General features: G+C 43.8%; 1 protein-coding gene across 5 annotated transcripts in view; it reads left to right on the top strand.

Annotated features, from left to right (window-relative positions):
* The window catches only part of pard3ba (par-3 family cell polarity regulator beta a), a 247,550-nt gene that overhangs the window by 92,161 nt on the left and 142,230 nt on the right, over positions 1-13,159 (top strand). For all 5 annotated transcript variants that reach the window (XM_054743134.2, XM_054743136.1, XM_054743138.2 and 2 more), the window contains 2 exons: positions 6,825-7,010; positions 12,997-13,158. In XM_054743134.2, the coding sequence (XP_054599109.1) occupies positions 6,825-7,010; positions 12,997-13,158 (348 nt within the window). The remainder of the gene's footprint in view (positions 1-6,824; positions 7,011-12,996; position 13,159) is intronic.

Below are 13,159 nucleotides of genomic sequence, written 5' to 3'. Positions count from 1 at the left end.
TTCTGTCTTGCGTTTGGGAGCTTAAATGCTAATTTTAGCTGCCGTGGAAATATTTCACACCAAACAAAAGCGCTTGCATCAGCGCTGACCAGAAGACGTTCCCCAATAATCCTCAGAGGAACCTGACGAGTGTTCCCACCAGAATTTCATGGCAATTTGCAAAGTATTTATTGGCATATTTTAGTCCTGGCATTTACATCTGAGGAGCGTTCAGTCAGTGTGACTAATATGCGTCGGAGGCGGGAGTCCACTCAGAATTTGCTTTTAAACTCTTAGTCATCTGACCAAAAGGATCGTTTTGAGACTCGCTGCCAACCTGCAGGATTCATGTTCTTATTCGAATGTGGCAGAACTAGCTGACCTGCTGATTTCTCCGTCTGAGTAAAGGGAGGAATTTCTAACAACAAATTCTAGAATTGTGAGGATATTAAACTGTTTTCTACCCCTACTAGTCAGGTTTTATCCTGTCAGGGTTTCTTCTTGTGGCTTCTAGATGGTGGTTAGGGTTCACTGTGTGAGTGAAAGTGCGAGCCAGAGACAGGAAGGTGGGTCGTTCTGCACATGGTTGACCCGCTGCTGCCACCAAACCGAGTTAATTCACAGGAAAAGGGAACTTCCCAGTGTTGCTGTTTTTTTGACTGCTCATCCTGTCAGCTTTTAGTTTTCCTTTCTCTGTCCGTCAAGCCTTCTCTTCAGTATCTCTCGCTCTGGAATTATCCCTCAATCGCTGCTTTTGTTTACGTTTCCACGTCGCTGCAAGGTAAAGGTGTGAAAAGCTGCGACGAAGCAGACATTAAGGCGATTAATTGGCAGCTCTGCCGCCGCCGCCGTCAAGCGCGGCGAGATCTCATCTTAATTGAATGTCGCTCTCACCACTAATCCTCCTCTGCTTTGAAACCCACATTTAAAAACCCTTGGTGACAAAAGCCTGTGTGTAATCGCCGTGTACCCCCCTCGCCATCCACCCGGGGTAAGAAAAAGCTCCTTTTTGTCTCCCTCATTTGGAAGCTGAGGAGGGTGGTCTCACTCCTGGCTAAAAGCTTGTTAAGAGCCTTTGCTTAGGGCTAACAGTGGAGGGAGGAGGGGTCGAGGCAAAAAGACTCAGTCTGCCCCAAAGGAAAGGGCATTAGACCACCACTGAGATCCACTTAAGTAGTAAGATCCAATAAATAAACATCGGTTTAATTTCCAAGCTTTGTTCACGACCCCTTTCACTTTTTAGGTTATTGTAGCGGAGTCAGAACCAACCCAAGGATGCAGAACGATTGTCATTTTAATGCCTCTGCTTTTAAGAAAATATGTCCTGGAATTCCTCGTTGGCGTAGCTTTTCAGGAACGTTTGCCTCAGTTCCCCCATCTCACCAGTTGGTTTCAGTTTATTTAAATGGGGCCAGGTCAAAAGAAGTAAACCCAGTTGTGTTGTAAGTAAATCAGTCGTAGATAATAAAATATGATGGAAAAGAAACCTACATCAACATGAATAAACCTCCAACAGAACCAACCCCTAAAAGGGCTGTCCAACTGAGGTATGATATTTTAAACATGATGATCTGAAAATCCCATATCGGTTTTTCTGCTAATTCTTTAAAAAAAGGCTTCATGCTTTAGTTTCATTAGAAGCTCAAGCTTCGATGAATGTCGTTGTAAGCAGATGTTGGTACATCTGCATGTCGCGTTTGATGTGATTTTACATGAAACCACGATCTCAGTGGGCTGCAGCTGTTGGTGTGTAATTTTCAACTCAAAATTAACAGAAATGTATCTAATTTTCAGTTGAGGGTACACTGAATGTTTACAAAGGACACCGACCACTAAACTCAAGTCACTGCCAGCGTTTTTCAGCGTTTTCACTGTTTTATTTTTAAGAGTCACAGAATGCTGCGTGCTATGATGATGTCAACGCCAAAACTACCATAACAAAGAGGAGGCTCACCTCTTACATCAGGAAGAATCCGCGCATTTCGAGCGTTATCCGTTCTTTCATAATCCGTAGTCGCATTGTGATCTGCAGAAGCCTTTCTGGTTCGCGCCTCACTTTTTTACAGCAGCGGCCCAAAACAATCTCCTAACACATGAATTTTCTGCTTCATGATCACTTGACGTGTGACGTACGTGGATGAAGATCGGCTTTAGAGCCGGGATGTTTGTTTTCTCAGCCCGGGGGCTCGTTCCAACGCCCACACAGTAAAAAAATGCAAATGACAACTTTAGTCGTCAATAGCAGTTAATGATTTAAAGGGCCAGCGTCTATATGTAGACACTTCCACCCACATCATAAATTATGTCAGTGTTCCTTTTCATGGATCAAGCTTGTCACAGTTTTAGCCATTCAACCAATCAGAGCGGGTCTGTGATGCACCAGATATTGGTGTGTCTGTAGAGCCGGAAAACTGCCTTCCTCCAGCTTGGTCTCTCCTCGGGATCTCTAAAACGAACAATGGTAGGTCACTGCATAGTTGCCTAGTTGTGTTAAAAAGGACTATATGTCTTGTTTATGTTGAAGAGCAAGTCACCCCCTACCAGACTCTTACTCCACTCCCACCTCCTTTTAGAAAAATGCAACAAACACACAGGCCCACAATGACATTGTGACATAATGTACCAGCTAATGTCATAGTGTACCTCTTAGCCAATAGAAATGGCAGATTTAAATTCAAATGCAGTGCAGAGTTTTTACCTGAAGAGGGCGCAACACTGACAGTTTTAGGCAGAATATTTCAATTTTAACTAAGATGCACTAAAGTGCCAAATTATTGACTACAAGATTAGACACTCATTTATATAGTTTATCAGCAGATAAAGTTGGTTTGGGGTGACTTCCTCTTTAAACTCTGTAAAGTTCTTGAAATTGTAGCATGAAATTTGTAGCTGCCATGTTTGTTCATACGCCTTGAATAAGTAAAATAAATTATGTATATTTTTAGGTGAAATCTTTAGTTTTTTTATATAAATCTGATGATAACATGATGGTTAAGACAAGCTTCATTTACATCGGGATGGGATCCCACAGGCAATATGCTCTTATCGTACTAAAATGGGAACATTTCCGTGTCACAATTTAGTGAAAAATATGACTGATTTTGAGTTTGGTTGCCAAGCCCTCATAGTTTTCACTTTTTCTAACATGTGGAAACCAGGGGCGTGTCCAGGGGGTGGCCTGGGGTAGCACATTCAATTCAATTCCATTTAAAAATACTTTATTAATCCCAGAGGGAAATTGATGCCACCCTTGGAATCTGATTGGCCACCCCACTGAATTCCCATTAAATAGACTTGTCCACAAAAAGCTTGGAGTAAAAAAAAGAAGCATAACCATTGGTGCCACCCGTGCACAAAGTAGTGTACTACCTGGGTCACTCCATTTTAAAATATCTGGGCACGCCATTGGTAGAAACTAAATTCAGAGGAGTTTGATTTGTCAAGATGCAATTTTTTTCCCTGTGTCCTTACCAGACTCTGTACTTCAGCCAGGCGCGCAGATAGGGTGGGGGACGGGGGGGATCTGTCCCCCCCAGATTCAGATCGACCCTGATCCGTCCCCCCAACTAAGGCCAGAAAGAAAACAAAATTGGAGGTTAAGCACTTGAAGCTCATTTTTCCAATTACATTGAATGCAGCATGACGTAAACAAACACCGACTCCAGAGGCGCCAAAGTGGTTGCTGCTAGGACGCAGGATGAAGCGAAAAAGGCGAGCAACGATTACTGTGTATTTAAAAAAGACCAACAGTGTAAGTAGGTGGGACTGATCTGGTCCATTTATACATGTTGGTTCTAGTTTCAGTACGTTGTTGTCAGTGTTGGGACTTGCTCTTTAAAAGCGCCAAAGCCTCATTGCTGACTTTAACAAGTCTCATCTACAAATATGATCCCTCATGAAGTTACTACTTTACATCAGAAGATAGTGAAGATGTGGAACCTTCAGGCTGAGCAAAGTTTGGGAGTTTTTAGAGTTTGAAAAATGCCTCCCGCCGTGAGCTCCCAGTCGGGGAGAGGAGGAGATGTGCGCAGCATGAAGAGCGTAAATATTAGATAAAACGTATAATTGCCGGCAGGTCTGGTCTTTGTTGGCTGATCACTTTGTCTGGTCATGACTGACTCTGATTATGAAGCAGAACATTGACTCTGATGAAGAAATTCACTCATCCAGCCGGGAAGATGGACGCTGCTGCAGCATCAGACAGCTGGTGCTGCACGAGAGGTGTGTGGAGTTTACGAGCTCCAAATGTTGGGTTTGATGTTGGTTTAACCTTCTCTGGGACGTGATGGATGTAGAAATGATGGTAAAACACCGCAAACGTGACCGACGTAGCGACAATGTAAAAAAAAAAAAAAAAAAGCCGTAAAAAGAGGCAGATGCCGATGTGTTGGGTATGGAAGTTAAGTGTGCCACATAATCATAAAAAAAGTTAAATATAAAATTTAAAAAGAGATTTATATATTTATATATAAATAAAAACTTTCAAAATATAATGAAAATTTCTAAATATCGTAAAAATACGAAGGAACATCTGTTGGCTGAAAAGTTTGGGAACTACTGCTCTAAGTGATAAGTGAATTTCCTTTTTTAGATATATTTTATGAGCAGTTTTTTAGGGCTTTTATGTTTTCTGTAAAGATCGGTATGCTGAAAATCATTTAATGTTTTGCATAAAGCATGAGGTTTTGGTTAGTAATTGATTGGGAGAATAACAAATGACTGAATTAAATAGTGGGGCGCCTCTGTCAGTGTGCCCCAGGGCAGCTGTGGCTACATCGTAGCTCATCACCATCAGTGTGTGAATGTGTGTGAATGGAGGAATGATGCACTGTAGTGTAAAGCACTTTGGGAGGCGCTATACAAGTGCGGATCATGTATCATTTATAGTGTTGATCAGGCAGAGCTTTGTTATCAGCGTTCCACTGCATAATGGCTTCAAACACGTATATAAAAGTTAGTTTTTACGTAAACCGTTGGAGGAAATTACACAAACTGACTTAGCTCTCTGTGTGTGTGTGTGTGTGTGTGTGTGTGTGTGTGTGTGTGTGTGTGTGTGTGTGTGTGTGTGTGTGTGTGTGTGTGTGTGTGTGTGTGTGTGTGTGTGTGTGTGTGTGTGTGTGTGTGTGTGTGTGTGTGTGTGTGTGTGCGTGTGTGCGTGTGTGTGTGTGTGTGTGTGTGTGTGTGTGTGTGTGTGTGTGCGTGCGTGTGTGTGTGTGTGTACACCCAATATTATGGTTACACCACCACCATTCTTCAGCCAGGACCACAACTGGTCCTTATGCAACCCCAACCTTGCCAAAGAAATCATGCATCGATCAATCTCTGTCATAAGTCTTGAAGAACCCACTGAGTTCTCGGTGTGCAGCTGAAGACCATGCCAAGATCCTGCAGACATTCTGTTTTCAGACAGTTTTCATAAGTTGTAACAAGGTCTTCATCCATATTTAATGAAACTCTGGTAAAGTAGGGTTTTATGTTGCAGAAACGTCTAATCTTCAAACGTAGACATCTCGGTGGAGAATACATGTTTGTTCTTAATGTTCCTCTAACCAAACCTCAAACCTGTTATTACAATTCTAAACCTAATGTGCAGAAATCGTTGCTGTACACTTAAAAAGCACCCACTTGTCATGTGTTACGCATCAAAGTGACTAAATGGATCTTTGTGTCACAGCTCATCAGCATTTCCTTTCACTCCATTAACTTGAGTGACTTGAGCGGTCCGATTCAAAGGCAGAGTTTCTCTCGGTCTGAAACCTTAACCAGGTTTTAATTAAGACAAATGTTTACAGAATCGAGTCGTCAGTGAGGAGACCGGCTTTTAGGGGCTACAGGAGGATGGCAGCAGGTAGAGCAAGCTTCTGTAAATGTGAATTTGACCAAAACCGTCCTGGAAGGCGTGTTTGTCCTTCAAGTTTGTGTCACGATGAAAGTGAGCTGTGAAGTCCTGATTGAAAGGTGTGTGATGTAAGAGTCCTGCAATCCCCCTCGGCTCAGACCTTTAAATTCACAACAAGTGGTGATGCAAAATTCACTTTTACATTTTCTGCTTTTGGCGAGTTTCAGCAGCTGTCCTTTTGGGTAAAACAGAAAATTAAATGTTTTTTTGCAGCTATGAAGAGAGAGAAGTAGTGTTGAGGCACTTCTCCGCTCCTCTTATGACTGACTAATCCCCAGATTTGCATCTGTTAATGACAGACATTTGACTTTTTCTCCTTTATTACCATTTTTCCCTCCGTCCGTCTCATTTCCCAAGCCGCCTCGGTGGTCGTTCGCCGACTATGAGCGGGGTGGGCGAGGGAGGGGAGACCTGCAGGAGGAAGAAGAGGAGGCAGGTGGGAAAGGAATCTGAGATTTGAATAAGGGGGGGGGGGGGGGGGGGGTGAATGAGAAGAAGTGGCTTTACCTCAGGGAAGGGTTATTACTTTTAAATGTTCCTCTGTGCCACCGTCCTCCCATCCTCCTCCTCCTCCTCGCTCTTTTCTGCCCCTGATTCCCCCACTGTGCTCCAGGAGGAGGTATGAAAGGGTTATTATGTTTCCTTTAGAAATGACTCGCTTTCCATCTGCGCCTTTCATCTCTTAAATGGAATAACCTCTCTACAGTAGCTTTCTTCTGATTCTCACACAACCTTCATCGTTATGTTTCTACTTTCTTCTCCTTTTCTTTCTTTCCTCCCCACAGCCACCTTTGATCTGACCATTGATCTCTTTCACTTTTGTTTCTCTTGTTTATGGCATTAAATATAATCAGCAGCTATCATGCACAGTGGTTACTATGCTAATATTACCACGTCGTATTTACATGACACGTCGAGCTCAGTGCTTTTTATCTTCCTTTCCCAGAAGGGCCAAGAGGTGAGCGGTCAGGTGACTGAGGACGGAAAGGAGCAGCTGATGTACGAGATCCCGCTGAATGAGACAGGCTCGGCCGGCCTGGGGCTCAGCCTGAAAGGGAATAAGTCCAAAGAGACCGGAGAGGATTTGGGAATCTTCATCAAGTCCATCATCCACGGAGGGGCAGCTTATAAGGTAAAGAGTTTACATCCAATGCCTTAGTGGGTTACTTTGGTAAGTGGATTAATCTGGTTTCAGGGGCAGCTATCCTGCTGGTTTTGTACGTCACCTCGCTTTAGCGCACTTTATTCAGTTCAGCTAATGCCGGGGTACGGGAACATCTAATGGGCCATTCCCATCTGTACCGGGTCGGCCCGGGCCGGGTAGCCCCAGTCGGCCCCAGCCTGGCCCGGTTGATTCCACACATCCTTGTCTTGAGCCCATGTGGGCTGATTCTACCCACCAATCAGAGGCTTGCTCTAATGGAAGGTGTGAATTTGCTGTCAGCAGTGGGTGTGTTGGCCCTGGTCAGCCTGAAGCAGACCCCCTCGAGAAGAGGGCTGAGAATGAGCCTTGGTTGGCCCGGAAAAATACCAGGCTCCCCAGATATGTAAACAACCTACGCTACCCGACCCGGTGCAGATGGGAATGGCCCATAAGGCCGGGGGACACACGGTGCTACGTTTGGCATTTTGAGCCAATTTTCCCGTTTGAGGTTGGGCCCTGTTTTGCGTCGTGTGGTTTACAGGAGGTAGCGATAAGTGATTAACACCTCCCAACTAGCTCCAGGTGCCGTTGCATCTAAAACCACTTCCACAGAGCATGCACCAGCCCATGTGCTTAGCCATGTTCGTGTCCGTAAACGGCATCTCTTTGGTTTTACACTTTTCTCCACACACAATGGCAAGGACTGTGAACGAAGCGTGTTTGTCAAATAAAAACGGATCCCAACACATTGGTTAACTTTCTTTCATTCGTCTTCCTCCTCCAACCCCCATAAACCACTGCGTGTCTTCCTACAACTACGGCAAGCCTCAAGGACAACAGACACCAATGATAGCTCATCAGTCTCTTGTCTTCTGGGTTTTATGACTCACATGTTCGTTATGTTGCGGTGAAACGACTGTGGTTAGGTCTGTCGTGCTGCTACCACGCGTACAGCGTGCGAACATGGCTCACGAGCTTTGCCCTGTGAAGAAGTCGTACAGTTTGAGATGAAAACTTAATCCAGGCAGGATGGTTGACCTCCAAGGTTCAAATTTCTCACCTCTGATGTAAGCCAAGTCAAAAAGTCCAAGCTTCATAAATCTATAAGAGGTGAAACAAAATGGAAGACCAGCAAAAATGTAAAGCTGCTGCCAGTGTCTAGTTAGGGTTACCATGGTAACCGCACCCTTGCAAGGCACAGAAATAGACAAGCAGAGGCACATGTCAATAAAACTGAGCCTGAAACTGTGCTAAACGGTATTACTGAAGAGTTCTTTAACTAAAAAGGGTAAAAGGGTCTGGAGATATTTTAACGTTTGTGTGTTTTACGTAGAAGACGAGTCAAAAAGACTATTCACTTCCATCTGTGAAGAGAAAACGACGAGCTCTGATATAAAGGAGCTCTATGTGACCATAAAACTCCATGTAACATCCATAAACCATAAAACAAGCACGTTTTAAAGACATAACATCCGACCTCCTGTGACCTGTGTACACACTGAATGTCACACGGTCAGGCGTGCCTGACCTAGCCGATTTCTACGTTTCACTAGAAGTTCATTATTTCCATTTGTGAAAACGTCCCCTTCTCCACAGCCAAAACTCTTAAGGATTTATTACCTTTCTTTGCGAGACCGTAGCTTTTACTTGTGCGGTTCGTATTCCCCCTTTAATGTCTGTGGCGCGTTAATGTGTGGGGCGACAGAACTGTGCTCTCAGATCTCATTAACTAGATGAGCATGGTGTTATCATGAACAATACAAATGATGCCCAAAGCTGCAGAGGATCCAATAAAGCCGATGCGTCCTCTTCAGTGTGTAATTTGCTGTATTGTGTCTGAAGGCCAGACATACTCCCGGCGTGCTCCGGCAGAACGCTCCAAAACTGTCAGTTTTCTTCAGCATGCAAAGCTTTCTGCTTTATAAGGCATTAGTCATCCCTTAAACATACATCATATGTCTGAATAAGTTTGTTTTCAGTCTTATTTTTGTATTTTTCTGCTTCCTCTCATCTCCTCTGCCTCATTTCCCGTCTTTCTCTGAAAATCGAACCCCTTCCTTCTGGCTTCCCTTGATCTTTGACACCCATTGACCTCAAGTGGCCTTGTCACATAAGCACTGAAGCAGTCTTATCTATATCACTCAGCGCTCACTTCAAGTTGTGCGCTGGAAAAAAGTATGAGGGGTGCACTGCAGACGTCCTATTTCAGCACTTTGGAGATTCCTCCACTTGGCCTCTATAATCTTGCACGCTTTAGAACTTCTCCTGCCTCTCGCCGACGCTCCCAGATCTGCTCAGCGCGACAAAGCGGGAATAGAGACGGGTGTGCTGTTGTAGATAAACGGCTGGTCTGGGATCAGGACGGCCAGGCGGCGGCTCCCAAAAGTGCTCTCAGAAGTAGTTTTCTGACAGCTGCCGAAGCGGATAGTGTTCGCACAGAATGGCCTAGTAAGATCTCCGGCTGGGCGCAGAAAGCAGGTCTCTGGGACAAGATACCACACAAGAGGAGTCATGAAGGAGGAGATGCAGACAGCAGAGATCGGGGGATGAAGCTAACAGGAGGAAGACGGAGAGATTGAGAGGAGGAAAGTAGCGTTATTGAACAATAAAGAGTATGAGTGGATATAAATATCTGTTTCTCCTTTGCAACGTTAATAAATGCTAACGAAAAGCAGCTAAGAGGTCTGGTGAGCCTTAGCCTTCACAGAGGAGGGAAAAGGGCGTCCCCGAGTCTGACTGACACACACACACACACACACACACACACACACACACGCACGCACACGCACACACACACGCGCACGCCTAAAAAAGGGTGGAGACGAGGAAGACTCATGGAGAGATCTAACCCATTTCCATTTCCAGGGCTGTTGGGCCCAAGGCCTCAATTATATTAGAACTTGTTCTCTGACTTTCTCTGATCCCGTCAGGCGACCGTTTCAAAGACGAAAACAAATTAAAATTACATGCACCGCGCTGACACTGTTTACAAAAAGTAGGATAAAGATACTAACAGGGAATATCAATCTTTAATGACATCCTTGAGTTTGGTGCAGTGTGTGTGTGTGTGTGTGTGTGGAGGGGGGGGGGGGGCAGCTAAGTATAGATCTAAGGTCAGATCAGGCGGTGCCTTGTTAATGGCGTGGAGGTCAAAGGGCAACGCTGATTGTAATAGGATGTTCATGACTCCAAACACACAGCAGAGGCATTAGGATGTCTCTTTATCATCATTTTTCTTTTCTCCACTTCTCTCTCCTCATTTGATCCCTTCCTCCCTTCGTCTCCTCGTCCCTCCAGGGCAGTATTCTGCATCGCCTCCCTACGAGAGGCTGCTATTTAAAACACTTAGAAGTGATTTAGTGCCCACAGAGGCTATTCCATTAGCTGCTCTATGTATTTATCACAGTTCTCCCACTCTCTCTAGATTGCCAACTCCACATTTTTTTCTCTTCTCCCTCCCTTCTTTCATTTTCATCTTTTTCTCTCTTAAAAAAGTTTTCTCTCAGGTTTTTCTGCTTCCTTGTCCTTTTCTCTTTTTTAATAACTGATTGTTCTTTTGTGTGCAATTTTTCATTTATGATTTAATAGAATTCTATCGTATCCCTTACTGGGGCAGCAGTAGCTCAACAGGTTGAGTGGGTTGTCCAGTAATCGGAAGGTTGCAGGATTGATCCCGGTTCCGGACAGAGAATTCTGCTGTTGTGTCCTTGGGCAAGACACTTAACCCAACTTGCCTGCTGGTGGTGGTCGGAGGGACCAGTGGCGCCTGTGCTCGGCAGCCTTGCCTTTGTCATTGCGCCCCAGGGCAGCTGTGGCTGCATTGTAGCTCATCACCATCAGTGTGTGAACGTGTGTGTGAATGTGTTGATGGCTTGTAACAATGGATGAATGATACACTGTAGTGTAAAGCTCTTTGGAGTCCTTACTCTGAGAATCAATCAACCAACCAGCCAGCCAGCCAACCATCAATCAACCAAACAACCAACTCACTAGCTAACCAACCAGCCAGCCAACCAACCAAACAACCAGCCAACCAATCAACCCACTAACTAACTAACCAACCAACCAATCAACCCACTAACCAACCAACCAATCAGCCAACCAATCAACCCATTAACTAACCAACCAACCAACCAACCAATCAGCCAACCTATCAATCAACCAAACAACCAACTCACTAGCTAACCAACCAGCCAGCCAACCAACCAAACAACCAGCCAACCAATCAACCCACTAACTAACCAAACAACCAATCAACCCACTAGTCAACCAACCAACCAACCAACTAGCCAACCAATCAACCCACTAACTAATCAACCAGCCAATCAGCCCACTAACTAACCAACCAACCAACCAATCAACCCACTAACTTACTAACCAACCAACCAACCAACCCACTAACTAACCAACCAACCAATCAGCCAACCAATCAACCCATTAACTAACCAACCAACCAACCAACCAACCAATCAGCCAACCAATCAACCCACTAACTAACCAATCAACCAACCAGCCAACCAGTGGTGGCTGGTGAATAATTTTTTGGGTGGGGCACAATTTAACAGGTGTTATGCCGAAAACGGCATGCCAGACGAGATTTGTAGGACCTGTTATGGGTAGGTGTATATGAGCAACAAGGTTTTTTAATAAAGTTGTACTATTATCATGTCTCTTATTTGCTTCCTTACAAAATGATTGTTTATGGGCAGATAAAGTAAAAATTACGGTTTATTTGAAATAAATAAATGAATCTTTTTTAAAAAAAGTGTAATTTCGAGTCACATTCCTGGTTTTTTAAACCAATAGTAAAGTTCAAGCAGGCAGAAAAAATTAAATTAAATACTCACTAAACATTTGTCTCTAACATGTTTAAATAAAAAGAGTCAAAACATAAATATTCAATCATAATTTCATCATATTTCTAGTCAAAAACAAAAGGTCTTCAGGTGAAACACGGATTAGAAAACTGTTCACATTATGAATGTATTAAAAATATCCTCGTCGCTCATCATTCTAATAATTATGTCTGAAATTTGCAGTCAGGACGACTGGGCCGAATTCAGATGCGCCATCCACATATCACCACCAGGGAATGCCAAATCACCATTTTTATGAGTCACACCGACAGACAGCAAAATTGTTCCAAAAACCTGCTTAATATTCACCAACATATGCAAATTCAGCATAAAAACAAAGCTAATTTCATTAAGTTTAAAGCATTAACTCATTCGTACCTTTGCTGGTTTAAGGTTGTAATCATCTGTTATAGTAAAACAAAATCCCCCTTTTTACATGCAAGAGAGAGTTTGGAAGTCTCTGATGCCACATTCCATAATTTTTTTTGTTCTTCATAACAAAACTCCATGAGGTGTACTCAGCGGCTCTACAACAAACAAATGACGGTGAGCTGTGGAGAATTTTCGGTTCTGTCTTGACCTGAGCTAAGACTCTGCCCTGATGGTCTTCTGCACGAGTCTTCATGGACGCTGTACCCCTTCGCCCAATGGCTTTTCCATTCTTTGTATTGGAGGGGGGAGATTCAGCGCGCATGTGCCAGTTAGCATAGGTCTATGGTAGAGATTGCTGCACCCAAAAGTAACAGGAAATATGTCACAAGACGATTCGGAAGTGCTAAAAGTGTAAATAACATGTATTTAAAAATATTTTGTGATTCCTATGTTCTTCTTCTTGTGAGAGTGGTGGAGTGGCGCCCTAACACCCCCTATGGACTAGCCGCCACTCCAACCAACCAACCAATCAATAAATCTTTATCATTTTTACATGTTATATCTCACTGTATCATTCTCTTGTGTCATATGTATGTATATTAGCCTTCTGCCACCCTCCCAAATGAAAATTAATCAGATACCATTTAAAAAAACAACGTTTTATTACTATAAAGATCAAATGTTAGAATTTTCTCAAAGACATAATTCTTTTAACTTTTTCTCCTGGTCTGTCTTTTCTTCAACAGGATGGTCGGTTGTGTGTAAATGATCAAATGATAGCGGTAAACGGCGAGTCGCTGCTCGGACACTCCAATCACTCGGCAATGGAGACGCTGAGAAGGTCCATGTCCTCTGAAGGAAACGCCAGAGGAACTATTCAGCTTGTGGTCCTCCGCGGGTCCCAACAGG

The sequence above is a fragment of the Nothobranchius furzeri genome, chromosome 14, assembly GCF_043380555.1.
Source record: "Nothobranchius furzeri strain GRZ-AD chromosome 14, NfurGRZ-RIMD1, whole genome shotgun sequence".
Lineage (NCBI taxonomy): Eukaryota > Metazoa > Chordata > Actinopteri > Cyprinodontiformes > Nothobranchiidae > Nothobranchius > Nothobranchius furzeri.
This window is presented reverse-complemented; position numbering and strand designations above follow the sequence as displayed.